Raw genomic sequence first — 27,955 nt, forward strand, 5'->3', positions numbered from 1 at the left:
CTATGTGCTTACCGATATCTTGATCTGTTCGCTACTTGTGCCCAAAGCACATATACTAACCGCACGACCAGACGCGCGGATTATTCTTAATGAGTACAAAAACAAGCATTACGTACTATATACGCACATGGCGGAGACGAAAAGTGGTTCTATTTCCGTGCTTCCACTCTTGGAGGGTTCACTTCACTACTGTGATGTCACTGTCTCAATGGCGAGTTCCTATTTTTTTCTTTCAGAAGACGCGTACTGCGCGTGACAAGAACCCCGCCAACATGGTCCTAATTCAGGTCGAACGTTACAAGGCCGCATATGTTAGGTCAGGTCCGAACAAAGTAGGTAAATGTTATCCCACCAGCAAGTACCCACTATATGTGGCTCAGAGGAACTAATCGGTATTTTTCTCCATTATATATGGCCAGAAATTGATGTTCTCAGTGCACGGCTCCTTAGCTGAATGGTAAGAATACTGATCATCGGTTCAAAGGGCCCCAGGTTCGATTCCCGGCCGGGCTGGGTATTTTAACTGCGCATGGTTAATTCCTCTAACTCGGATACTGGGTGTTAATGTTCGTCCAATACGGTACACTTCTCTTCATACTATAACCTCCAGAGAAACACGCAAGAGTGAATACATGCGAGTGGAGTCAGAGAGAACATCCAGAGGCGCGCGGCTGTGAGCTTGCATCCGGGAGATAGGAGGTTCGAATCCCACTATCGGCAGCCCTGAAGATGGTTTTCCGTGGTTTCCCATTTTCACACCAGGCAAATGCTGGGGCTGTACCTTAATTAAGGCCACGGCCGCTTCCTTCCAACTCCTAGGCCTTTCCTATCCCATCGTCGCCATAAGACCTATCTGTGTCGGTGCGACGTAAAGCCCCTAGCAAAAAAAAAAAAAGAACATCCAGCCGTAATACTGACAAGGGGCATTCCCTGCTCATCACCACCGATTTCGCTCAAATTTATAGAACATGCAGGGCTTGGCTAGAAATGAAAGTACCCGAAGTGGGAACTCCAGATGGCCAAGCGTATAGAAAATAAAAATAAAAATATAAATGTTGACGCGGCTCTCGCACCGTATAAGCCACTTCACTTACGTTAGTGCGCACGCCGAGCAGTAGATGACGTAACGGTAATAGCTCGGACAGGTAATTCGATGGTGGTGGGTTCGACTCGCCGTGTGGAGACTGTTTTTTTTTTCTGTCAACTTTTATATTATTCATGTTCCAATTAAGCAAATAGGTGAATAATTAATTTCATTTCTTTGTACGCAAAACGCATAGAAAAGGTAAAAAATTGGGATTTCATTGTCAGACTTTTTTTTCTACCTCCGCCAAGAATCTCTTGTTTGTGTACAGCCTCCAGGAGCAACCTTCACTTGTCAGGTGAAAACGAATCTTACAGCGAAACGACTATTCACGTTTATGGCACATTCCCCAAGGAGGGGAGATAGCCAATAAAGGAGAAAAAAGAAGTATTTCTATTTGAACACGTCGGGAAAGTTCGCAACTCCAATTGTGCGCTCATTAAAAAAATGATGTCCTAGATACCTTTTGCAAATAAATAAATAAATAAATAAATAAATAAATAAATAAATAAATAAATAAATAAATAAATAAATAAATAAATAAATAAATAAATAAAAACAAATGAATAATGTAAAAAAATCGACACTGGGAGTCGAACCCACGGCCATCGAATTACTAGTCCAAGCTCTTACCGCTATGCCAACTGCTGCTCGGCGTACGCACTAACGTAAGTGGCTTATACGGTGCGAGAACCGCGTCAACATTTTTATTTCTATACGCTTGGCCATCTGGAGTTCCCACTTTCGGTACTTTCTTTTCTAACCAAGCCCTGCATGTTCTATAAATTTGAGCGAAATCGGTGGTGACGAGTAGGGAATACCCCCTTGTGAGCCACATCCACCTTAAATGCTGAACCCAATAAAATGGCGAAAGGACTAAGAAGAAGAAGTAGAAATGAATGCTCTGCGAATTTCGGATTTTAAAAAATATATATATATAATTTCTTGTAATAGTTTCATCACGATGTAAATGCAGTATTGATTTTACAATTGCCTTTACGTCGCACCGACACAAATACGGCGTGTTGATTAAAGGAGCCTAACATCTAGGTCGTCGGCCCCCGACACAGATAGGTCTTATGGCGACGAAGGGCTAGGAGTTTAAAGGAAGCGACCGTGGCCTTAATTAAGATACAGCCCCGGCATTTGCCTGGTGTGAAAATGGGAAACCACGAAAAACCATCTTAAGGGCTGTCGATGGTGGGATTCGAACCCACCATCTCCCGAATGTAACTTCACAGCTGCGCGCCCCTAGGCCTAAATGCAGTACTGAAATTGGGAAGATAGTTTAAGGGAGTTGTAGAATAAGTACTGTTTTTCTTATTATTTTCCATTTTATAAATTACCATTACCGTGAAGCATACCGAACAAAAATATCTTAATTAAAGTAAATGATTAAGGTTACAGAGGAAACATTTACCGCGCTGTATATATAGTCTACTAACGCATATGTACAAATGATTTCACAAAGTCGACTGTAGACGTAGGGCCTCTCAGGGTGCATGCACCAGTGGACTGCAAGGTGCAAGAGACGACTTCACTGGGTTGACCAGGGTGCAAACCCCCCACTCCTCTTTCCCTACATCTGTCTCACCCGTTCGGCCTGTCTCACCTTCCTCACCGTTGGCTGAATGATCAGCGTACTGGCCTTCGGTTCAGAGGGTCCTGGGTTCGATTCCCGGCCGGGTTGGGGATTTTAATTCATTGGTTAATTCCAGTGGCTCGGGGGATGGGTGTTTGTGCTGTCCCCAACATCCCTGCAACTCACACACCGCACATAACACTATCCTCCACCACAATAACACACTTACCTACACATGGCAGATGCCGCCCACCCTCATCGGAGGGTCTGCCTTTCAACGAGTGCACCCGGCTAGAAATAGCTACACGAAAAAAACCTTCCTCACCTTCCCACTGTTTCTCCCCTCACTGCGAGATTTTATGAGCGGTGAGAGGAGACACTCAGTTGTGTGGGACGAGGTTACTGGGGCTAGATGGTTAGTGTGCTGGCCTTTGATCACAGGGGTCCCTGGTTTGATTCCTGATAGGATCGGGAATTTTGACAATCATTTCTCTGGCACGGGGCCTGGGTGTATGTGTTGTTTTCATCCTCATCACGAGACGCATGTCGCCTACGGGAGTCAAATCGAAAGACCTGCACCTGGCGAGCCGAACATGTCCTCGGATACTCTCGGCACTAAAAGCCATACGTCATTTCATTTCACCGATGTTAAAAATCTCTTCCTTCAATTTGGTTTGAGCAGACAACTTATCTTCTTTAGCTCTTCTTTTCCCTTTTCTTTGCAATACCAGCAATGTCTGGAAAAAGGGTTCGGTTGACAGCAATTCTGAAAGCGTTCTTTAAATTACGATCAGAAATACCCGCACGCAATCTAGTTTTCGTACAAAAACAAAAAACAAAACAAAAAAAACCCTTTCACATATGCATGTGGAACCAACATGGAAATATTCTTAGCTGGTTCTCGATGCAGCTTAGGAAAATCTTCCTTTGACTTATTCTGGTAGAATACGAGCATTGTATTGAAAAATAGATCATTTTGATGATCACGTAATTATTGTCCTTTATATTAAGCTTATCGTCACGACTGACAAAAATCCAATACGAAAGTTCCCAGTTCGATCGAAATGGAAGCCTTTGCTTTCTTCGAAACAGGTTGCTCCATCATTATGTTGTTGCCTTGCGCTTATCTATTTCACTGATAAACAAGCCGTCTATCACCGAACGGTTCGTCGCCCTCACAAGGGACCGTCAATCAATGTGAAGAAAACTTGAAACCGATGTATACACCATCCGAAAGAGCACACTGAAATATGTAAAACCCTCGAATATTATATCTTATCGTGCATGTATATACGAGTTGCAGGGCGGAGTGAAATTATTTTGAACTGCTGGCTCGATGTAAGGAGAGGCGTGCGTAAGGGAGAGGGAGGGAGAGAGAGAGAGAGAGAGAGAGAGAGAGAGAGAGAGAGAAAGAGAGAGGAGGGGGGCGGGCAGAAACAGCACTGTGATTGCAATGAAACGTGTGAATGTTGTACGCCTGTTAAACTACAGTACGTATTCATTTCTTTTAAATCGTAACGCAATAATCATAAAACTTGGAATTAATTTATTCGTGTTTTAAAGACACAATTAAATACCGAACCTGCGGTTGTGTTGTAATAGCATGAGGGATAAAAATATTCAAGGTAAACATTCCAATCCAAACTCGTATGCGACTCCCTGTGTAAGGGGGCACATATGGGATAACTGATAAGGTGGGACCTCCGACCTTGACGGTCCGTCTTAGGCCCTATATTAGTTGGTTGAGCCGTCTTGGTTCCAACGTTGTTGCTGTGCTACATGTTTCTTGCTGCAATAATAGGGATGTACTGAAACACTACCGATAGATGTCTCACGTGTAGTACCCGGTATGCGCTTGTCGATCGTCATTTGTTTGTATGTGTTTTTAATGGAAGTTACCTAGTTAAATGCTGAAATTAAAGATTTAATATATCGTTACGACAACAAAGATGACAAGAAAATTGTGATGTCTGACTATTGATGTGTCCCAATATCCCAAAATCAAGGTCGACCGTATTCATACCATCAGTTTCCTAAGCAAGATGCTATCCGTAAAAAGTGGTTGCATGCGATTCGTAGGCAGGACCTAGGAGTGACTCCTAATATCAAAGTCTGCACGAAACATTTTATATTTGAAGATTATGTCATTACTGAAACTGGCAAGTAAGCTAATTAGTACTAATTAAGGAATAATTTTATAATAATATAGTACATTGTGAAAAGTTAATATGACCTATTTCAATCATTTTAGGTAAAAGACGAAGACTTAAGGAGAACGTTGTACCTTCGATATTGTCATGGTATGGCACCGGTACCTTGGAAATAACTCGCAGAGCAAGAAGATATAGAAGTAGAAAAACAGCCATAACACCGTGTGCGGTACGGAACCTAAATCACACAGTGACCTATAATTTGACACTGGAGCACCATCATTTTCAGACTTCCTGAACGTTACTTCCAAATTTGAAATTTATATACCGGTATTTGTCTTATGGTCCGAAACAATAATCCTGAAACTCGTGCGCTACACGGAAATGAAGTTCAGTTGTACTGGATGTAGCCCCGGGCACTGCTGTCATAGCAATGTCGTGCCTTATGTACGCCTATAACCGGCAAAGAAAAGAAAAAATACCATATTAGGAATGTTTTCAAAATGCTATTTGTACTTTAAGAATTCAATCTTAACAAAAACGCTAAAAGGAGGAGTTGCTGCATTTATTCCTTACTATTACCTTTCAATCAACTCTTGCATTTTTCCGGATATTTTTTCGCCCCTTTTCTTCAATTCTGCTTCCAAATCCGCAATCGTCATTGCACCTATACCATTTCCCGTCTTGTTGAAAACATTAGCAGAATATGGTAACTCCATTTTAATGCATTTAAAGCAAAAGTTTCGTTTCGATGATCGCAAATGTAGGAATACTCCATATAAGTCTCATGTAAAACAGTCGAGCAGCGGAAAGCGCATACCGGGTACTACCATTACGCTGCCTAGCGGACAAGTTTTGCGTGATACATCCCTATTCCAGTATTTCAGGTTACGTAGGTAAGATTGCAAATGTAGAGGTGTTGAAATATGGTGGTGACGATTTGTGAAATGTGGTGGTGGTGATTTGTTGGGCCATAATTGGTGGGAATACTGACATTTTAGGAGGTACTTGCCATCTGTCTAGCTGGCTTGAGGTCTAGAGGAAATTTTGTGGATGCATTGTTGCTGTTGGGGCATACAGTGTTTCTGGGTTGGGATGGGGCTTGGATTTTGGGGATACTTGACTTAGTTTTGGCTTGTTAGGAGAGAAAGGAGACATTTGAGAAGCTCTGTCGTGAGAAGAGGTTGCGAGTGTATAGGGTGACTGGTATTTTGATTTAGGTTTAAGTATAGGAGACACAGAATTTTTGACTTTGGTTGTTGTAGATGAAGGTGTTTGTTACCAATGTAATGAGCTTTGACTGATTTTTTGAAGAATGGGCAGCCAGGATAGGAAGCTGCGTGTTTGCCTAGGCAATTTGCACATTTAGGTTGGTCACGTGGGACTAAGCAGACGGAGTGGTGATGGTGGTCCCCGCATCTGTTGCAGCGGGTCTCGTTGGGGCAGTTGGCGGCTGGAAGGTTTAACTGTAGGCAGTTATAACACATGAATATCAAGGAAGGTTGCAGGCGAGTTTTGCTTGGGTTGGTGCGGGTCTGGTTCTCGGTAGGTTCAATTTTGATGCCAGAAGGGGGAGGAATTTTTGATTTAGCTGCAGGTTTTTTAAATGAGTTTCTGGTGACTGAATATCAGTTTCAGTGGTTTGTAACGTCGTTGGTTGAGTAATTAAACACAGAATGTACGTATATGTACTGACTAAACAATTACAAACTCACCAATAATGCTGTAGTCGTGTTTAATACCATTCAATATATTCAATCTCCTGTGATAATGAAAATTAAGGAAAAATATTCGAAACACAATAGCTTTTTGCACCAGCTACATTTGAGTAAAGACAGCTGATCACGATTATTATTGTCCTCCATAAGGAATTCGCAAGTACTAGTTCCTTTTCTATTTTCAAGTTTCATTCCTGCTAATTAGGCCCGCTAATTTCCGGTGTGCGGGAAAGTGCGAACACATCATTAAAGCGGAAATTCGTGCACGACAGGATTTATTACTACCTGACTAGGGTTTCCCAGGTCTTGGTAAATATTTCATTGCCGGAAAATTGCGAACACTATCTTCGAAAAAAGAAAAGGAACAAGACATGTAATATAAGCGACCCCTGTAAATAAAAATCTTTAATGCATACAACTTATTGAAACTGATTTTCAACACACTTAACACAGGCTTTGGACTGTCAAAATGATAATTATAATCTTACCATTTTGGCGTGCTTTCAGCATACGTAGGCTTCGTCATTATTTCACACATTTGTCGTTGAAAATCGGCTTTTATAGGCTTCGTCATTGTTTTATATACGTGTATATTTACACGTGGGTTGCCGTAATTTAGTCCAATTTCTGAATAACCGGGCGAGTTGGCCGTGCGTTTAGGGGCGCGCAGCTGCGAGCTTGCATCCAGGAGATAGTGGTCTCGAGCCCCACTGTCGGCAGCCCTGAAGATGGTTTTACGTGGTTTCCCATTTTCACACCAGGCAAGTGCTGGGGCTGTACCTTAATTAAGGCCACGGCCGCTTCCTTCCCATTCCTAGGCCTTTCCTATCTCATCGTTGGCATAAGACCTATCTGTGTCGGTGTGTCGTAAAGCCAATTCTAATAAATATATATTTATTTCTGAATATGAGATGGGTTTTAAGCAGGACCTAATGTCTCTTGTCTCTTCATATACTTTTATGGTTTTCTCAATCCTGTCGTTCAATTTCAAGTATTTCCTCTTTCTCTTCTTCCCTTCAAGATGTACTTCTAACTTGTGTACGTGCAATTTTTGTGTTCCGCGTCCTTATTCAAACATTCCACCAGCATGTTGACTATGGGTTTGGGGGTTTCCAACGATGAAAATGAAAATCCACAGCCTGTTTCCAGTCATTCGACCGGGTCAGGAATGGAATGAATGAAGCCCCATCTAGCGGCGAGGATAGGAATTGTGCCGGCTGCCGAAGCCTGTCACACTCCTCTGAGGCAATGATTAATGAACGATAGATGAAAGGAAATGATATTGGAGAGTGTTGCTGGAATGAAATATCACAGGGAAAACCGGAGTACCCGGAGAAAAACCTGTCCCGCCTCCGCTTTGTTCAGCACAAATCCCACATGGAGCGACCGGGATTTGAACCACGGAACACAGCGGTGAGAGGCCGACGCACTGCCGCCTGAGCCACGGAGGCTCGGGTTTCCAACGATAGTATTAAATTTTCTGTGCCATCCTTCAACAGCACTCGTGGTTCTGTGTCTCTTCCACATTTCGATGGGTATCTCTTCATTTTGTAGTAATGTATCCACAAAGTAGTCGAAAAGCTCCAAGATGTTTTGGTTGTCGGGAGTTTCCGCATGAATCAGGAGCCATCCGTCATTTACGTCCTCCGGTTTCAAAAATGCCAGTGCCGCACACATGGTGACGGTATTCGTCTTGTAGACCCAGACTTTGAATTTTTCTCCATATACATTTCTTCATATGGAAGTCGGCACCCACTCACTTGAGTTGAGGTAAAAACTTGATGTAGAGCCGTTATTGCAGCTGTCTCAAAATCGGCATTGACTTTACTGGGACACCACTGCGGAACTACCTCTTTAAGGGGACCAAGTACCCTTCCACCGGGTAACCTTGACGATATTTTTTTTATCAATTTCCCGTCGGCTGATGAGTAATAAGTGTAATTCCACAGTTTAAACTCTTAAATACTATAGGAAATGCTTCATTTTTAATATTTAGTGCATCCTTGCATACTTGAGTTTGGATACGCCCCTTTTAGCATGAAGATCCTTCATTCCTTTCATAAGTTACTACTCCACGAGTTTTTTGTATCAGATTTATGAATTTACCCTTCTTTTAAAGAGGAGTTTACGTACGGTAGCTGAAGTTGGCCATACTGTCAGCAAAGTCCTGTGTTTTGTTTTTACACAGGGAGTTGGTTTGTTTTTCTCCAAAGCACAGGAAGTTGTTTGTTTTGATCTACAGTAAATTACAAGTTATCCGGGTTGAAAAATGCAAAGACATGCGGTCAAAGAAAGATACATGGAAACCAGCATAAGAACAAGAAAACATCTTTAATTAGAAATAAATGTGTTGGTACATATAGTGGAAGTGAAAAAATTAGTGAAGTAAATCATGTTGAAAGTGAGGTTGTAAAAAAAGGTTAAATCATGTCCAAATGATTGTGCATCTACTGCTTTAAGTGCATCAAGCAGGAAACTACCATCTTCAAGAACTCTTTACGGTGAATTTGGTGATAATGTAGATGTAAATAAAGTGACAACGGGTTTTCAATTTGTAGATATTGAAATGCTGTCAGAAGCCCTGAGAAAATTTGTACAGTGTAAATTTTGTAATAATGAAGGTTCCATATCAGTGCATGAAAACATTGACAAACGAATGGCCCTTGCTAGTGTCTTATCTCTCAAACGTGATATATGTAAAAGTGAGCATAAATTTAATACATTGGGAGAGCACAAATACTTAACCATCTTGGGATTGAACCATCAGACAGCTTCAGATAATGGACAACCTGTGCAAGAAATATGCTGATAGACAAGCAGAACAGATGGCAAAGGAAGCAAGAAAGAAGAGGAGAGGATCCAAGAGGAAGAAGGAAGACATGGATGATTCTGAGTATGGAGCTGGGTAGTTTTAAACCACAAGAAGTATGTTTTCTCTACTACCTAAACTTTGAAGTTGATTTTCTCTGAACAATATTTGTTTTTGGTTGTGGGGTGCTCATCTTGGAAACTACTAAAGATGCCAGTATGAAATTTGTATCACCTTTAAAACCAACACTGCCCCCCATGTTAAACACTAATTCATTATTTAACAATTGAAACTTTCTATATATGTGTAAAAATGGTGATTTTTTGCTTATCAGAAAAAAAGTATTTTTTTAAAAAAGTCGACCTTTTTTTGTTAAAATGTATTTAACACGGAGGTAAAGGTTGCTGGTATAAACATACAAATTTCACTGCTCTATCTGCAGTAGTTTGGAAGATGAGCACCCCCAAGTTTTCAAATTTAGCATTGCTCATATGGGGAGTACTTGTTCCCCTTAATAAGAAGGAACAGGCGAATGTAGGTTTATATCTTCTTACTAGGGAGTAGGGCAAACACCACAGGGAACACGTTTGTTTCGTCAGGCCGGCCTCCTAGGTCTGCGTGACTTGTGTAGATGTTTTGAAACTTTCTTTTCCTTTGACTCCAATGAAAATTAGGATTCTTTCATCTAGTCCGTCATCTACAAGGAGAAAATTGCTACCATCTGCCACTTTCAAGATTTCTTCATTGAGAATAATGTCACCACGTTCTTTTGACCTTGTTGATTTCCACGCTCGTTACTCCGCTCATTTCGCAAGGTCCTCTTCAACGATTCTGCGAGGGGCATTTTTGTCACAAAGTCATAACCTGAAACGACCATACTGATTAATTAAAAATCTTAAGTATATTATTGAAGTATATATTAAAAAATGTAAGTATTTTGTCTCATTCTTATTTTTCTCATTTCTGACCTTACGATGCATTTTAAAAAAATCATAATAACCGATTTTCTAGAGCTTATTTGCATTTAAGTACCATTAATGCTAAAAAACACCATAAAGCACTCTTCGTCAAGTGAGTAGAAGAGCTCCAACAATTTTTCCGGATGTACAGGCTATGCCAAATAATAGTACTCTATATCAGTAGTAAATATATGAATTTTCGTAAATATACATTACTCATTCTCATTTATTGACCTATAATATAATTTGTAATACAAAATTCATTCTTGCTTTATTTTACCAAATGGCACTTGTACTGTATATTAATAAACTACGAAAGTCATTATAATATAAATAAGGACGTTTCTTTACTAATCTTTATAATGTAGGTTTCCTTTTTCATCGGTGAATATCTCGCATAACTGTGTAGTTTCTTCTCGAGCCCTCTTCTTGACATTCCACACTTGCTTCTTCACTTCTAGAGTGGCGTCATCAGGTGGTTCACACAAATATTCGGATACATAAAGTACTTGTTCATTCTTCGACCGCATCAATCCCTTACAGTTGACATGACTTTTGGCGTAAACATAGTCACGTAACAACACCTGTTTTTGTTTCCCAATACTTACGGTACGCGTAACCATTATAATGAGCTACAGAATGCCTGTGACGTATCGCTGTGCCGTCAAAGTCTGCCGAAGCACTATTAGAAGTGACCTGAACGCATATCCTATGGCTCCCCACACCATGATACCAGGGATTACGCCTGTGTATCTTTCCACAACATGAGTAGGATCTGCCCTCTGACCTCGAAGCCGCCAAACCCGCACACGATGGTCATCGGCGGTTATGGAGAAGCGGGACTCATCACTGAACAAGATGCGATGCCAGTCGTACTCTGTCCATGCTTCCCGGGCAAGGCACCACTCCAAACGCAGGCGTTGGTGTTCTGGTGTCAATGGCAACCGACGCATGGGGCGGTAGGACCCTAATCGGGCGGATGCGAGTTGTCGAGACACTGTGCGGAAACTCATATGATGTTGTAGAGTTTCCAGTACATGTTCGCGGATGGCGGGTGCCGAAGTTGTGGGATACCGCAATGCTTGGCGCACCATAAGGCGGTCGGGGTGGTGTTTCTTGGTCGACCCGAACCTGCGCGACGTGACTGGGTGCCCTCATGTACCCACTGAGTCCAACATCGGGCCACTGTGACATCTGAATGGCCCACATGACTGGCAATTGCACGATACGACCAACCAGCCTTATGCAGTCCCACAATGCGGCCTCCGTCAAAAGCTGTCAGTTGATGGATATGCTGTCTAACGCGTCTGTGAGGCATCGCACGTCCTCTCTGCACGTCTTGCTTAATTGTCTGACTCACAGCAGTTGACTGGTAACAACTAGTGATGAGCGATACCGTGATTTGTGAGTCACAGCGTGATTTGATATCGTGATTTTCTGATATCAGTGATTTTTAGTCGTGACGTGGTCACAATCACCGCATCGTCCGTGCTGCTTGTTATTTGTAGCTTGTGATCGAGAGAATGCCTTGTTATTGTGACTAGGCTATCTCTGTGTAAACATTTAAGAAAATTAGCCACCTAAGGTTTTGCATTTAATAAACAGCCTACATTTTGGTTGCATTACAGACACGGTCGTTGCCAATTTACTTATAGGCGTACAAACATAATCATTTTATTATTTACATTCGTTTTTTGTAGATATGCCGAAATTCAACCAATCCGTCAAGGAAAAAATAGGATCAATATTGGCAACAGTCGTGTTTTATACTGTAACCGATTATTTGGTATGTGCTGGGAAATGAAATTCTACACATTTATCTGGCACAAGTGAAAAATATAATGATGAATGACTATTCTCAGCCACCTAATGTAAGGTTAACGATACCAGTAACGGCAGTAATTTAGAAAAATGTATGGTATGGAAAGGCGTTGACCCAGCTGCGTGAGGGCAATTGGGAAGCTACAATTAGCAGCGGTCTCAGAGGCATGGCAATACACTTGAGGGATGTGACGTGCTGACCACATGGCTATCTAATATCTGCAAGCCTAGAGCTGCACAGCAGCTGTAAATGAAAGCCAAGACCTTTCGAGGCCTGGAGTGTTCTTGTTCTTAATTAACTTTAGAGTAATAGTGGTTTAAATAAAATAATTCAAAATTACAAATTTTATTCATTAGCTATTCCTTATCTTAGTCTGTAATTTTCATCACATTATTGTGTTTTAGATTTCACAAGAGCATGCTGATAGTGCGAGTCACAAAGCAAAATCAACCATGGAAAGTAACATTGGACAGACTCTGCTCACACAAAGTATACCTCCCACAATCCACAGTAGTTTCTATGCTCATATGTTTAGAACCCTAGTTGCTGAAAATATCCCCTGGAATTGTGTGCATAGTCATGTTTTCACAGATTTGTTTACAGAAATACACCAACAACACACACTTTCAACATCTACATTAAAGAAAAACTACTTAGATATAGGAGGTAATTTTGCCAGTCACAGAGGATATTTGGGAGTCCTTACATAGGGTTGTATGTGGACAAAACCTGCAACTCTGTGGGCAGGTACATTGCTAATCTTATAGTAGGAAAACTGGAACCCAATTGGCATTTACTGCTCTCCTTTGTTCTAAGCAGCTTCAGAAAATAGAGCAAAGCATTGTGTACATCATCAACAAGGGGTTCCAGTTGTTGTATCCTGGGAGTGTTGATTATTATAAAGACCTTCTCCTTGTCTCCAATGCTGCTTCCTACATGATTGCTACTCTACCTCTCGTTAAAACTGTCTACCCTTCTTTAATGTTCATGTTACTTGCATGGCCCATGCCTTGCACAGACTCACAGAAATAGTTAGGGCCAAGTTGCCTGCAGTAAATAATCTGATTTAAACAACGAAGAGAGTGTTCTGTAAGCTTCCATCAAGAATAGCTATCTTCTGAGAGAAATTCCCCTCTATTCTTTTTCACCACAGCCAGTCATCAGCCGTTGGGGTTCCTCAATGGAAGCCGCCCTGTATTATATGGAACATCTGTGATAGACAATATGCCTTTAACAGACAACTCTGCATGTGTGTCGTATGGGCAAAGATCTGCTAAAGGATTATTCCAGTATTCAGAGAGACATTGCATATATTCAGGCAAATTTTTCATTTCTTCCAGTCAATCATTACAAAAATAGAAAAAAAAGTAGAGTCTCAAACAGATATATTTTGTAATTGAGGAAGCTGAGAATATTATACAAAGTACTAGGGGTGAAGTAAGGGATAAGATAAAAGACAGGTGGGCTAGTGTATTGCAGAAGAATCTAGGTAATTCACTGCAGGAAAGGGTACATCAGGTAATGGATGGGGAAAAGTAGATCTACCTAGTGAAATTGAACTGAAAAATGTAGGTAAATTTTGCTATGCCCCTCCAACATCTGTGAGTGTAGAGCAGATTTTTTCTGCTTTTAAAATTGTTTTAACAGACAAAAGACGCAGCCTGACTGTGGAAAATTTGGAGAAGATTATTGTTATGTACTGTAAAGCAAACTACGACTGAAAAGTGCAGTAGGAATGTTCCTCACAAATAAATACGCATACCAGTACTCCGCATTTAATTTAATTTTAGTACAGTACTGATGAATTTTTTTTGTTTCCTAATCCATAGCTGTTTGTAATAAACGCCTGTTTAATTATGCCTTCATTTTGCAATTATTCCTATTTAGAAAGGGTAGTCTATACCACATTACTGTACTTAACGTAAAAAAACTATATATCACATTACAGTGTAGGTCTATATTGTCATATTTTAAAGTCTATTTTCTGCCTATTTTTAAAGCATATTTGAAGTGCCTATATTCTCTTTTAAAAACCTATTTACTTGTTTAAAAGGCCATTTTAGGTGCCTAAAACATTTTTTTAGAGTCTAAAATCCCAGGTCTGTATCATCAGATACATACCGATTGTTGACTACTGCTTTCTGGCAAAGCAAGTGAGAGGTGCTTGCATTCCAAATGTTTATTCAGATTTGAAGTACTTTTTTTAAAGACAATTTCTGTTTGCACATATTACATAATGTGAATTTTTCATCCACTTCTTTCAAGGGACTGCTACAGGTCACTGTTCTTCCTTTTTCTAGAAAACGCAATTTCAGTCAACTTGCCTCCTAATACTGAGCTCCAGTGACAATATGCCCCCGGGCATTCCAAAATACAGGAGAAATACATGTTTGTTACTATTCTAGGAGAGTCCCGCGTATCACAATTTTTTTGAACGCGCGCTTAAAAATAATACCACACTGCGAGTCAACTGACAATTTCCTGAAACTGATATTGCAAGCGATGCCGAGGATTATAAGTGTTTCAGTTGTTTCTTAGAAGTGAAGCTTCCACGGTGTGAAGAATTATTTAATTTATTTTCCGGGTTGAACCGTGTTGTACTTGTACGCATATCACGTACAGTTTGCCGACGTTTCGAATACATTGCAGTATTCTTTGTCAAGGCGACTGAAATACCCCTACTCGATCCGAGGTAATCAGTCTCGCTGGCAGAAATTACACTACTAGAGTGGCCTTGGTCTTGGCCTTTTATATCCTAGCCTATCTGGCTGACGTAAGTCCTGGCTGTCTCGCGAGGCTTCTGGAAAGTTTATGTCACAGCCAGGTAGTGGGGGCTTGCCCGCGCTGTTATGTAATGGGGTTGCGGCCCGTGTGTTTATGTTGTGGTCTGTATGTCTTAAACTATGAATGATGGGCATCCAAGAATTACTGATTTTGTATCCTTCTTCTAAATTTATGTTATTCGGATGTTTCTTGATTTCGATAGCCTCGCGGATTTTCCTTTCCAGATTCCAAGGGATAGCTGCTAGGATCTTGGTCTTGTCAAATGATATTTCGTGCTTAGTTTCGTACGAATGCTTGGCTATTGCTGAAATATCTGTGTTTTGATTCTTGGTGTGACGGATATGTTCTTTTAGGCGGGTGGAGATCAGACGTTTTGTCTCACGTACATAACAAGCTCCGCAGCTACATTCAATGTGATACACTCCAGGGGCCTGTAATTCTATTGTGTCTTTTACTGGTGGTAGATAACGGCCTAGCTTACGGTGAGGTTTATAGATAGTTTTTATGTTGTATTTGTCCAGTATCTTGCCGATCCTGTCTGTAGTGTTTTTAATGTATGGCAGTATCGCTGTTTTTTGGCGGGTCAGTTCTTCTTTCCCGTTGTTTTCTCCTGCGGCGGTCTTTTCTTTCTTCTCTTCTGATTTTTTAAGGACTCGTCGGATGTTATTGAGCGAGTAGCCATTTTTCCTAAGGGTTTCCGTGAGGTGTTCTTTTTCTTCCTCGAGGTGCTCTGCGTCAGATATCGCTATGGCCCTGTTCACTAGTGATGTTAGGACAGCCTGCTTTTGTGATGGGTGATGATGAGACGAGGCGTGTAGGTACCTGTCTGTGTGAGTGGGTTTCCTGTATACTGCGCGACTCAGCGTCCCATTGGGGTTACGTATTACTAGCACATCCAGGAACGGTAGTTTTCCGTCTACTTCTATTTCCATGGTGAACTGAATATTTACGTGTATGGAGTTGAGATGGTCGAGAAATAGCTGTAGGTTGTTGCTCCCGTGAGGCCAGATTACAAAAGTGTCGTCTACAAAACGGAGAAAACATTTCGGTTTCAGGGCAGATGTAGCTAAGGCTTTCTGTTCGAAGTGTTCCATATACATGTTTGCTATTATTGGAGAGAGTGGCGACCCCATCGCGGCCCCTTCTGTCTGTTCGTAGAACTCCCCGTTGAAATAGAAATAAGTTGCGCTAAGGCATTCTTTAGCTAGTGTTGACAGGTCTTCTGGAAGTTTCTGATCTAATAGCGGAAATACTTCTGTTAGCGGCACCTTGGTGAAAAGTGACGTGACGTCAAAGCTTACTAATAGGTCCGTACTTTCAATTGATTGGTCCTTAAGGAGCTGGATGAAATGTCGGGAGTCCTTCACGTAGGTTTCAGTGTTTCCTGTATGTGGCTGAAGTAGTCCAGCTAGGTAACGGGCGATCTCGTGCGTGGGAGAGCCTATAGCGCTCACGATAGGTCGCAGAGGTATGCCTTCTTTGTGGATTTTAGGCAGGCCATACAATTTTGGAGGTATCGGGTCCGAGGATATCAGTTTCTTCTGTATTTCGGCTGGGATACTGGAATTTTTTACTAGTGCGTGGAGTTTGTTCTTAATGCGGTTGGTAGGATTCCTAATTTTCCTGTATGTAGAATCGGTGAGTAATTGTTCTATTTTCCGAGTGTAGTCTGTGCGTGTCATTATCACCGTAGCGTTGCCTTTATCTGCGGGTAGGATAATTGTTTCCGTATCTTGACGTAGTGTTTTTAGGGCATGAATTTCTTCTTTAGTCAAATTGGATGGCGGCGGCTTTGCGGATCTCAGTAGACATGATATATCCTGTCTGATCTCCTCTGCAGATTCGGTAGGAAGGTGCCGGATTGCAATTTCTACTTTGCTAATTATTTCTTCTACCGGTATACTATTCGGAGTTACTGCGTAGTTGAGTCCTTTTCTCAAGACGGAGGTAGTGGGTTCACTGAGTGGCTTGTCTGTGAGGTTTACTATTACAGAATGTAATGTAATGATAATGACACGCACAGACTACACTCGGAAAATAGAACAATTACTCACCGATTCTACATACAGGAAAATTAGGAATCCTACCAACCGCATTAAGAACAAACTCCACGCACTAGTAAAAAATTCCAGTATCCCAGCCGAAATACAGAAGAAACTGATATCCTCGGACCCGATACCTCCAAAATTGTATGGCCTGCCTAAAATCCACAAAGAAGGCATACCTCTGCGACCTATCGTGAGCGCTATAGGCTCTCCCACGCACGAGATCGCCCGTTACCTAGCTGGACTACTTCAGCCACATACAGGAAACACTGAAACCTACGTGAAGGACTCCCGACATTTCATCCAGCTCCTTAAGGACCAATCAATTGAAAGTACGGACCTATTAGTAAGCTTTGACGTCACGTCACTTTTCACCAAGGTGCCGCTAACAGAAGTATTTCCGCTATTAGATCAGAAACTTCCAGAAGACCTGTCAACACTAGCTAAAGAATGCCTTAGCGCCACTTATTTCTATTTCAACGGGGAGTTCTACGAACAGACAGAAGGGGCCGCGATGGGGTCGCCACTCTCTCCAATAATAGCAAACATGTATATGGAACACTTCGAACAGAAAGCCTTAGCTACATCTGCCCTGAAACCGAAATGTTTTCTCCGTTTTGTAGACGACACTTTTGTAATCTGGCCTCACGGGAGCAACAACCTACAGCTATTTCTCGACCATCTCAACTCCATACACGTAAATATTCAGTTCACCATGGAAATAGAAGTAGACGGAAAACTACCGTTCCTGGATGTGCTAGTAATACGTAACCCCAATGGGACGCTGAGTCGCGCAGTATACAGGAAACCCACTCACACAGACAGGTACCTACACGCCTCGTCTCATCATCACCCATCACAAAAGCAGGCTGTCCTAACATCACTAGTGAACAGGGCCATAGCGATATCTGACGCAGAGCACCTCGAGGAAGAAAAAGAACACCTCACGGAAACCCTTAGGAAAAATGGCTACTCGCTCAATAACATCCGACGAGTCCTTAAAAAATCAGAAGAGAAGAAAGAAAAGACCGCCGCAGGAGAAAACAACGGGAAAGAAGAACTGACCCGCCAAAAAACAGCGATACTGCCATACATTAAAAACACTACAGACAGGATCGGCAAGATACTGGACAAATACAACATAAAAACTATCTATAAACCTCACCGTAAGCTAGGCCGTTATCTACCACCAGTAAAAGACACAATAGAATTACAGGCCCCTGGAGTGTATCACATTGAATGTAGCTGCGGAGCTTGTTATGTACGTGAGACAAAACGTCTGATCTCCACCCGCCTAAAAGAACATATCCGTCACACCAAGAATCAAAACACAGATATTTCAGCAATAGCCAAGCATTCGTACGAAACTAAGCACGAAATATCATTTGACAAGACCAAGATCCTAGCAGCTATCCCTTGGAATCTGGAAAGGAAAATCCGCGAGGCTATCGAAATCAAGAAACATCCGAATAACATAAATTTAGAAGAAGGATACAAAATCAGTAATTCTTGGATGCCCATCATTCATAGTTTAAGACATACAGACCACAACATAAACACACGGGCCGCAACCCCATTACATAACAGCGCGGGCAAGCCCCCACTACCTGGCTGTGACATAAACTTTCCAGAAGCCTCGCGAGACAGCCAGGACTTACGTCAGCCAGATAGGCTAGGATATAAAAGGCCAAGACCAAGGCCACTCTAGTAGTGTAATTTCTGCCAGCGAGACTGATTACCTCGGATCGAGTAGGGGTATTTCAGTCGCCTTGACAAAGAATACTGCAATGTATTCGAAACGTCGGCAAACTGTACGTGATATGCGTACAAGTACAACACGGTTCAACCCGGAAAATAAATTAAATGTTTCAGTTGTTAATATATTCGGGAGGAATGTGCTCATTTCCTACAAATGCATTATATACTGAACGATATGTTGACGTTCTTAAAAAATGAAATCAACAAATGTCCATACTGTTGGTAATTATGGCGATGCTGCTTCCTTGAACCTACTGTATTTGCTTGAACGCATCGCTTCGCGTGGATACCGTTGCGGCAGCACATGTCGTGATATCACGACTGATCACAACATCGATCACAGTCACAGTTTAGGTAGCAACATTCTAGTTCGGTATATGGAGTTAAGAGGGCGTACGGTGATCACTTGACGTGAAATCTTGAAATCACGGCTGATCACAGTGTTAGCATAGAAAGTAACAGTCGTTACTTGTGATTTATTGATATCAGTGAAAAAATCACAGTTCGTGAAATATCTCCCATCACTAGTAACAACTTATCACAGTTCGTGGCGAGCAGCCGGACAGGCAGGTTGTAACATAGCTCGACTCCGCTATAGCTAGTGAGACTTGTCAGTGCGGCAGTGAAACCATCTTCAGACATAAACATTTCATTAGTGAACTCATCATAGTTTACCGTTTAATACATTGAATTGTGGACAAGTTTAGTATCAGTTAGTTAATACTATACAATGGCTGACCCCCTAGATATGGGGCAGTCCATTAAGTTGGCATTAGAGACTTGTTATATGCACGACTCGCTACCTCAATTAGACTCAGTGAACCATAGGCCTACTCTATTGAACGGAACATCACAATTTCAACCAGCACCCGCCAGTTATGATCATCAACAGTTAGCAAGCTATTCTCATCAGCCACACCAACATCAACAGCAGCAGCAGGACCAGCACCAGCAACATAACGCCGCTCAGAACACGGGCCCTCATATCCCCTCACTACAAGAGAGCATCACACCTGCAGGTAATAATCTATGTACTCCTCATCTCGGTAATGACCTACTAGATAATAGTGTAGATGTACCTAATCAACCAGCTAAACGGTTTTGCGGACAAATGGTAGGACAGTCAAATGGAACCATAAACGAAGTCGAAAAGTTGATAGACATGGATATGTCAGACGCCAGTACTTCAACATCTAGTAAATCCTCCGTTCAAGACGTGCCAGTAAATACTAACTCAAGTCCAAATAAGCTTAGTTCTGCTAAGACAGCGCCTACCTATCAAAGTAAAGACAATAGATATAGTCGCACAGACATAGGCCCGTACTGTATTTTCGTACAAAGTTTGGACAGTAAAGTTGGTCATCTACACCCTATGTCGATAGGTAAACTGCTTTTTCAACATAACAATGCCTTTAAAAAGGAAGTGGTTGACATACGCCCTATTGGAAAAAATCGTTTAAAAATTGTAGCTCGCACGGCAGGATCTGCTATTTTAATTGTACAATGTGATGTTTTTAAACAAAGGAATTTAGAAGCTTACATTCCCAACTTTCTTATCCATAAACAGGGTATAATCAGAAATGTCGACACCACGTTAAGCGAGCAGGAAATTTTAGAAGAAATTGACTCTCCATATCCAGTTGTGCGTATTAAGAGATATACCAAAAGATCACCTACGAACCCAGATCAAGTTATAGCAATCCCAGTGTGTCTCGTAACTTTTCGATCGCAGTCCCTCCCCACTCATATAGCTATATTGGGAACTCGCTGTGCTGTGGAACCGTATGTTGCTCCGGTAGTGCAGTGTGAAATATGTTTACGCCTGGGCCACAGGCAAGTACAATGTAAGTCAAGAGTAGCGCGCTGTAATAGATGTGCGGGTCCACACTTAACAGAAAAATGTGACAATACCACGGAAGTTCGGTGTGCACTCTGTCAAGGTCAACATTTTGCTTCAGATAAGAACTGTCCGGTGTACGTCAGACAGCGGGACATGAAAAGGGCAACTGCTTATAACACACTTCCTATGCATACATCAACAGAGCAGCAAAGTCAGGGATACGCTCAAGTGGTTGCTACTGTACCACAATACAGTAGCCGCGAAGAATTTCCTCCTCTACCAATACAACCACTACAAAATTCATCTATAATAAACACTCAGTATCATACAGCATTGCCATCAATGCAATCATCACAACAGTTATCCCATCCACAATATCAAGGACAACAGGAACAAGGGCTACTCTCACCGCATCATGCCGCGCCTATGCAACGACAACTTCCCTCCCTCTCCACTCAACGTCCTACTCGCCGCCAAGAAGCTCCTCCTCCCTCCCCAGCTTACCCTCCCCCACACCAACGAGTGTTTGCTCCTCAACAATTACTAATTACACCTATTAGACAAAACCCATATCCTCCTCGTCCACATAACATTCCTGATCATTCCATCAATCGAAATAACTTCATTATATAAGAATTAGTCAAACTTATCATGCATATCGTCTCAGACAACACCCATAGAAAATCCCCTTGTCATTCGGGATTTAATATCTAGTTTAATAAATAAATTCAATGGGTTTTAAGGTCCTGCAGTGGAATGCTAGATCTGCCATTGCTAATAAGGAAAGTTTAGAGCACGAACTTGGTTGCAGAGATATCAAGGTGGCAGCGATTTCCGAGACGTGGTTCAACGCATCAAAACTTATAAGATTTCGAAATTATAATATTCTACGAGACGATCGGTTCGATGGCAAAGGAGGTACAGCACTTTTCATACATAATGCAGTTCCTTTTAAGGTACTGCCTGTCACAGTGGGGGTAGATCATGGTATACAACTCGTTGCAGCACGTATCTATTTACCTGCGCTTGAGTTCACATGTCTTTCAATATATTGTAAACCAGGCAGAATTATAACACCGGCAGTTTGGAATCAAATTTTATCTGCTTTGGCACCACCGTACCTTATATGCGGCGACCTCAACGCACACAGTACTACCTGGGGGTGTGCCTTCACCGACCGACAGGGTTGCAATATTTTAGAGACAGTCGACACTTTCAATCAATCTATATTGAATGACGGCTCACCAACACTAGTTCCGTCCTTATATCACCGTCCATCGGCAGTTGATATAACAATGTGCTCTCCCGTCATTGCCACAATCACCCACTGGAATGCACTTAAAGACTCGCTTGGTTCAAATCACTATCCAATACTTATAAACATTGATATTTCTCCTACAAGTAACCCCTCACCATATCCATCAAGCAAGTGGAATGTGCATGGTGCAGACTGGACGCTTTTTACGGCTAAAATACTTGAGGAAACACGCTGTTTCCGGACCCAAACATCCGCCATGGACAATTATAATACCTTTGTCGAGATGATGGAACGTGTTGCTCATATATCTATCCCCCTGAGAAAACCTCCTGGTCAGAAAAACACTCCAACAGTATGGTGGAACGCTGATTGTTCCCGTGCCATTGCTCTCCGGCGGACGGCTCTCCGGGAATTCCGAACACACCCTACCCAAGAAATATACCTACAATATCAGAAGATTTCTGCTCGAACCAAGCGATTTCTCAAGCAAACCAAGAAACAGAGTTGGCAAAAATACTGCTCCACATTGAATAAGGAAACCCCAATAGCAGATATCTGGCATCGCATACGCCATTGGCGCAACAGAAATTATAGTACTCAGGATTCGTCACCTGATACCTCTTGGTTAGAGGATTTTGCTGATAGAATTACGCCACCATCACCTAGTTATCCACCGTGTACATTTAATGAAGAGCACTCCGAACACTTTCTATGTTCGCCATTTACAATCAACGAGCTCCGTGTGGCCATTAAGAACTCCGCCAATGCAGCACCGGGCATCGATGAAATCCGATACCCCATGTTACAACACCTTCCTGACGAAACATTGCAGCTTTTCCTCCGAATTGTCAATGAACTTTGGTTTCAAAAATGCATACCTAAGTCATGGAAGACACAAATTGTAGTTCCCATCCTCAAGCCAGGAAAAGAGCCAGGAGATCCAGCAGGATATCGAGCTATTGTTCTTTCTTCCTGCATTGGTAAAACGGTGGAAAGAATGATTAAAAATCGCTTGGATTGGTGGCTAGAATCACAATCTCTGCTACCTTCTACACAAAATGGATTCCGCAAGGATCGTGGCACGTATGATAACCACGCCATATTAACCGCAGCGATTCATACAGCTTTTCTAAATAAACACTACCTTTGTGCACTCTTTTTGGACATATCCGCTGCGTATGACAATGTACGAATACCAATACTGATGGACAAACTGATTGCTCTTGGATTGCCTCCAACTTTTGTGTCTCGTATATATCAATTTATACATGTTAGATGGCTTTATTTTTGTTATAACCATAGACTTCTCGGGCCACGACGATCGACCCAAGGACTACCTCAAGGTGCAGTACTTAGTCCCCTACTGTATACCATTTATACCCGAGATTTGGAAAATATTCTGCCTCCTAGAGTTAGCCTTCTTCAGTATGCTGATGACGTATGTATGTTTACCTCAGCGACGACAGTACCTGCTGCCAAGTGTCGTCTTGCAGATGCTATGCAGCATGTAAATCAGTGGTTACATCAACATGGGTTAGACCTCTCTGCAAGTAAATCCTCGGCAGTAATATTCACAAAAAGAAGAATTGAACCACCAATTTACAACTTCATCCTGGGATCACATAGCATCTTAGTTCAACCACAAACCAAATTCCTCGGACTTGTGTATGATTCCCGTCTCACGTGGACTGCTCATATGCAACATATTATTCCAAAATTGGAACAAGGGATCAATATCCTACGCACATTAACTCGAACTTGGTTGGGAGCACACCCATCTGTACTCTTAGTGCTATATCGCACGCTGATCCGATCGAAGATGGAATATGGAAGCATGTTTTATTACAGTGGCAATAAACGCCTACTAAATAAACTAGATAGTATTCAATTTCAGTGCATTCGCATTTGCCTTGGAGCTATGAAAACCACACCAACTAATGCTCTACTCCTGGAAGCCGCAGAGATGCCCTTGACTATCCGTGCACAGTTTCTTTCAGATAAGTTCATACTAAAGCAAACTCACACTAAAAATTCAACAGTTCTAATACCTCTTCGCAGATTACAACATTTAACAGACGATCAAGACCGGCTTTCTTTGACTCAAAGATATCTCCTGCTGCAAAGTGTCACATATATAGATTCACTACTGACCCAAAACTGTCAGAAGAGTGTGGCAGACGTATATGATATTCCATTTGAACACTGCATATATCCTATGGAAGTGGACAGATCACTAACATATCTACAAAAGGATCACAGATTGGCGCAGTTATGTCAAGAGGATTTGACTCTCCGGTATCCTTCGTCTGTTAAAATTTATACTGATGGCTCAAAAATACCAATAAGTGGCGTAAGATGTGCATTCTATTGTCCTGATCAACATGAAGCTCAAGGTTTTCGTTTGCCAGAACATATTTCTATCTATGCAGCAGAAGCTATTGCCATTATAGAAGCGCTCAAATATGCCAGACGATTCTACCGTAAGAGTATCACTATCCTTACAGATTCATTGAGCGTCCTTTCCACACTATCTACACCGCTTATCCTCCAGAAACCCAATATCTACCATATCAGTATTATTCAAAAAGCATATGAACTCCAAAGACGCGGTTCAAGGGTAAACTTCGTATGGGTCCCAGCCCACATCGGGATACCACATAATGAATATGTAGATGACTTAGCGAAGAAAGCATGTGTCAGTGGACAGGTCCTGAATACTCCCAGCAACTTCATGGATTATACAGTGATTATGTTCCAACGAGCCTATAGTCAGTGGTCACAGAAGTGGGAAGAAACAAAGAGCCACAAAGGTAAATTTTACTCACGATTGAACAGAATCCCCCGCGACGTCCTTGGTTTGCACAGTGGAACACTCAACGACGATTCATCTCGACTATCACCCGAATGCGCTTCAACCACGGAAGTTTTAGAAGTCACCTTTATCGCATCAACGTAGTGGACACACCATACTGTTCCTGTGATGGTCAGTCGATTCAGGACCTAAACCATCTCTTTTTTGCATGTGCTCATTACCACCAACAACAAAATGTGTTTCTTACAGCTCTGCTTCACGCTAAGCAACAGTTACCAACCTGTGTAAATACACTACTGGCGACCAAAAACAGAAAAGTGTATACTATTATTGGGAACTATTTAACAACAACTTGTCTACAAATTTGATTGATTTTTTGTGAAATTGTGTGATTTCAATGTAATGATGTGCAACGTCTATGTCTTTTATATGTATATGTATATATTTCACACTGTGACAATTACTTGTAATGAATTGTAAAGTTCAAACCAGCGTACTGTAATATCCAGGTGGCTGTTTGGTCTGTAACTGATCTAAAGCCAAATAAATAAAATAAATAAAAAAAACAACTTATCAACAAGAGGACGGTGTCATCACGAATGCACTCTGGTGGGCGTTCTACACATTACAGATCCTCGTAAATCTGATCATTTACTCACACATCCACGGTATGCATGTATACCGAAATGGGATAATATTGGATCACTCCTTATGGGTGCTTAACTTTTTTGTCAGGCAGTGTATGTTACGTGTTTTACAAATATGATTGACTTTTTTTTTTGCTAGTTGCTTTACGTCGCACCGACACAGATAGGTCTTATGGCGACAATGGGACAGGAAGGGGCTAGGAGTGGGAAGGAAGCGGCCGTGGCCTCAATTAAGGTAAAGCCCCAGCATTTGCCTGGTGTGAAAATGGGAAACCACGGAAAACCATCTTCAGGGCTGCCGATAGTGGGGTTCGAACCTACTATCTCCCAAATACTGGATACTGGCCGCACTTAAGCGACTGCAGCTATCGAGCTCAGTAATATGATTGACTGGGCATATGCCAGTGTATTTGAACATAAATCAAGTTTAACATATTACTGGACACAACTAAAATATGGAATGATAGCTGGCAGTCTCTCATTTAACTAAACTACTAAAATAATTGTTTAAACATGTAATAAATGACAGCGTGTTTGTGTTTATACCGAAACTCTGGACAGTAGTTCTCAGTCATTTACTAGCAAAATAGCGAAACCGAAATATGCACTTTTAACAACATTAAATGTTAATTTTTAATTACGATGATTATGATGATGATAATATGACGATGATAACATGACGATGCGGGGTGAAGTAAGCGGCGTCCAAGAGAAAAGTTTACCTTTATATACCGTAAGTACGTAAATTGCCTCCCCATTGCCTACGACGTCGAATCTTCAAATCTACCATTTCACATGGTACTACTTGTTCATGCACCGAAATGACGTCGTGAATAAGAGAAATCACAAATTACATTCTGGAAATCGCCAACTTTCCTCTTGTAATGTGGCAGAACAATCAGTTAGTACACACCAACTGCGAATCATTCTATAGAAAACTTAACAGTATTTTAAGCGCCAGTCGACATTGTTAAAAAAATACAAACTGACAGCTACGCGTCACACAGAAGTCTGAGTAAAAGGAATGACTCTGCTTTGTGCAATGAATTATTTTTACAACATAACATTTTTGGACTCTGAGCAGAACAGATTACTCGACTTGCGTTTGTAAGGGCTGTTTGTCTAAAATTTCTGCCTGTTCAAATGTAAGTATTTAATGTTTCAACATATTTCAAGTTTCATTATGAAGTTTTTCTAACTGAAGCTGACTAGTAGATTAACTACACTTAACCACAGTTTTAACCATACCAGTACTTTGTGTGAACTATGCACGTAACCCTATATAACTGACTGCCTTATAATCTGCAAATTGGAAGGAAAGTGGCAATTACAATGGCGTGATTATAAACGGGAAGCACGTTTGCATTCTCGGGTAAAGAAGAGATAATAATATTAGGGCAATTTACCGTCTCCAGATGATGCCTGGAATAGACATCAAGATCGAACACTGGAGGAGAGGGAAGAGAAGGACTTTGACCCCTCTAAGGATAAGAATATCAAGGAGCACAAGCGGGCCACTGAGAAGAACAGATAACGAATGGCGTTCTAGACTTCGTCTGTTCTAGTACCGTTGGGGTCAAAGGAGAACATGAGTTGACAACGTAAACATATACAATACCAAAGTTAGCTGGCGCCGCATGGTCACCATCACAGTCCACAAGACGGTAGCCCATGGAGGAAGAGGCTGGATTTCTAAAAATATCTCCCTTTCAAGCATAACCCCTACGGACACACCAAACAGCTAATTTACATATAGCTCCTGATTTGTCGAATACTAATATTCTGAACCAGAGGTACGCGTTAGAATCGAAGGAGAGCAAGAAGTTGGTGGAAATGGTGGTGGTGGCGGCGGTGGTGATGATGATGGGGATGGTGATTATTACTTGGAAGGGAAAAATAAAATGATCATTCGTGATGGTGGTGGTGGTTATTGTTTTAAGAGGAAGTACAGGTAGGCAGCCATCCTCCATATAACACTAATCAGAGAGAAAAAAATGAAAGGGATCCGACACTCCGAAAAGTGAAGGTATTGCCCAAATAAAAGACAAGGTTCACGAAGGGCGTGAAAATGAAAGACTTCCTAGGCCTCCATACGTAATTCCGTCAGGGTCGGAAAAGAACAAGAGTTGACCAAGGAAGGTCGGATACGATAGATGAAAGTGAGGAGTCGGGCACAAGTAAATGGAAGTAATGCCAGGACTCTGGTAAGGGCCCCATAGTCGCCAAACCACGCTCCCAAGTTGAGAGCCCCTGGGGCCCCTTTTAGTCGCCTCTTACAACAGGCAGGGGATATCGTGGGTGTTATTCTACCGCCCCCACCCACAGCGGGAGATCATCATTCCCCCGTAACACTAATCAGAGCAGAAAACAATCCAAACAATGAAGGTGTTTCTGCACAAGAAAAAGAAACCACGAACGACGTGAATATGAGACTCTCCACGGCTCGCAAACCTAAAACTGTCAGGGTCGGAGAACAAAAAATACTCGAGGGAGATAATAAAAGCGAATATTCCAGCACAAGCAAGTGAAGGCAATGTCAGCCTCAACTGGAGTTCCCAATATCGTTCCCTCCATTCTCCGAAGTTGAGAGCACCTGAGGTTTATTGCAGAAAGGGAGTACCGGTAATCATCTTGGTTATCGGCATCGTTGCAATAAGGATCATTATGCCTTAAGCAGAATGACTAAG

The 27,955-nt window shown here is 41.8% G+C and overlaps 1 protein-coding gene across 5 annotated transcripts in view; it reads right to left on the reverse strand.

Moving 5' to 3' along the window:
- Positions 1-27,955, reverse strand: part of LOC136857546 (glycerol kinase 3) — a 462,535-nt gene that overhangs the window by 340,161 nt on the left and 94,419 nt on the right. For 2 of the 5 annotated variants that reach the window (XM_067136297.2, XM_067136290.2), the window contains exon 1: positions 117-144. The exons of 1 other annotated variant lie outside the window; for it this stretch is intronic. In XM_067136297.2, the coding sequence (XP_066992398.1) occupies positions 117-129 (13 nt within the window). In that variant the 5' untranslated portion in view covers positions 130-144. Of the gene's footprint in view, positions 1-12; positions 73-116; positions 193-27,955 lie in introns of those variants that run through there. 2 more of the 5 variants (XM_067136293.2, XM_067136294.2) reach the window with 2 other exon arrangements.

Source organism: Anabrus simplex, chromosome 1 (assembly GCF_040414725.1).
Source record: "Anabrus simplex isolate iqAnaSimp1 chromosome 1, ASM4041472v1, whole genome shotgun sequence".
Lineage (NCBI taxonomy): Eukaryota > Metazoa > Arthropoda > Insecta > Orthoptera > Tettigoniidae > Anabrus > Anabrus simplex.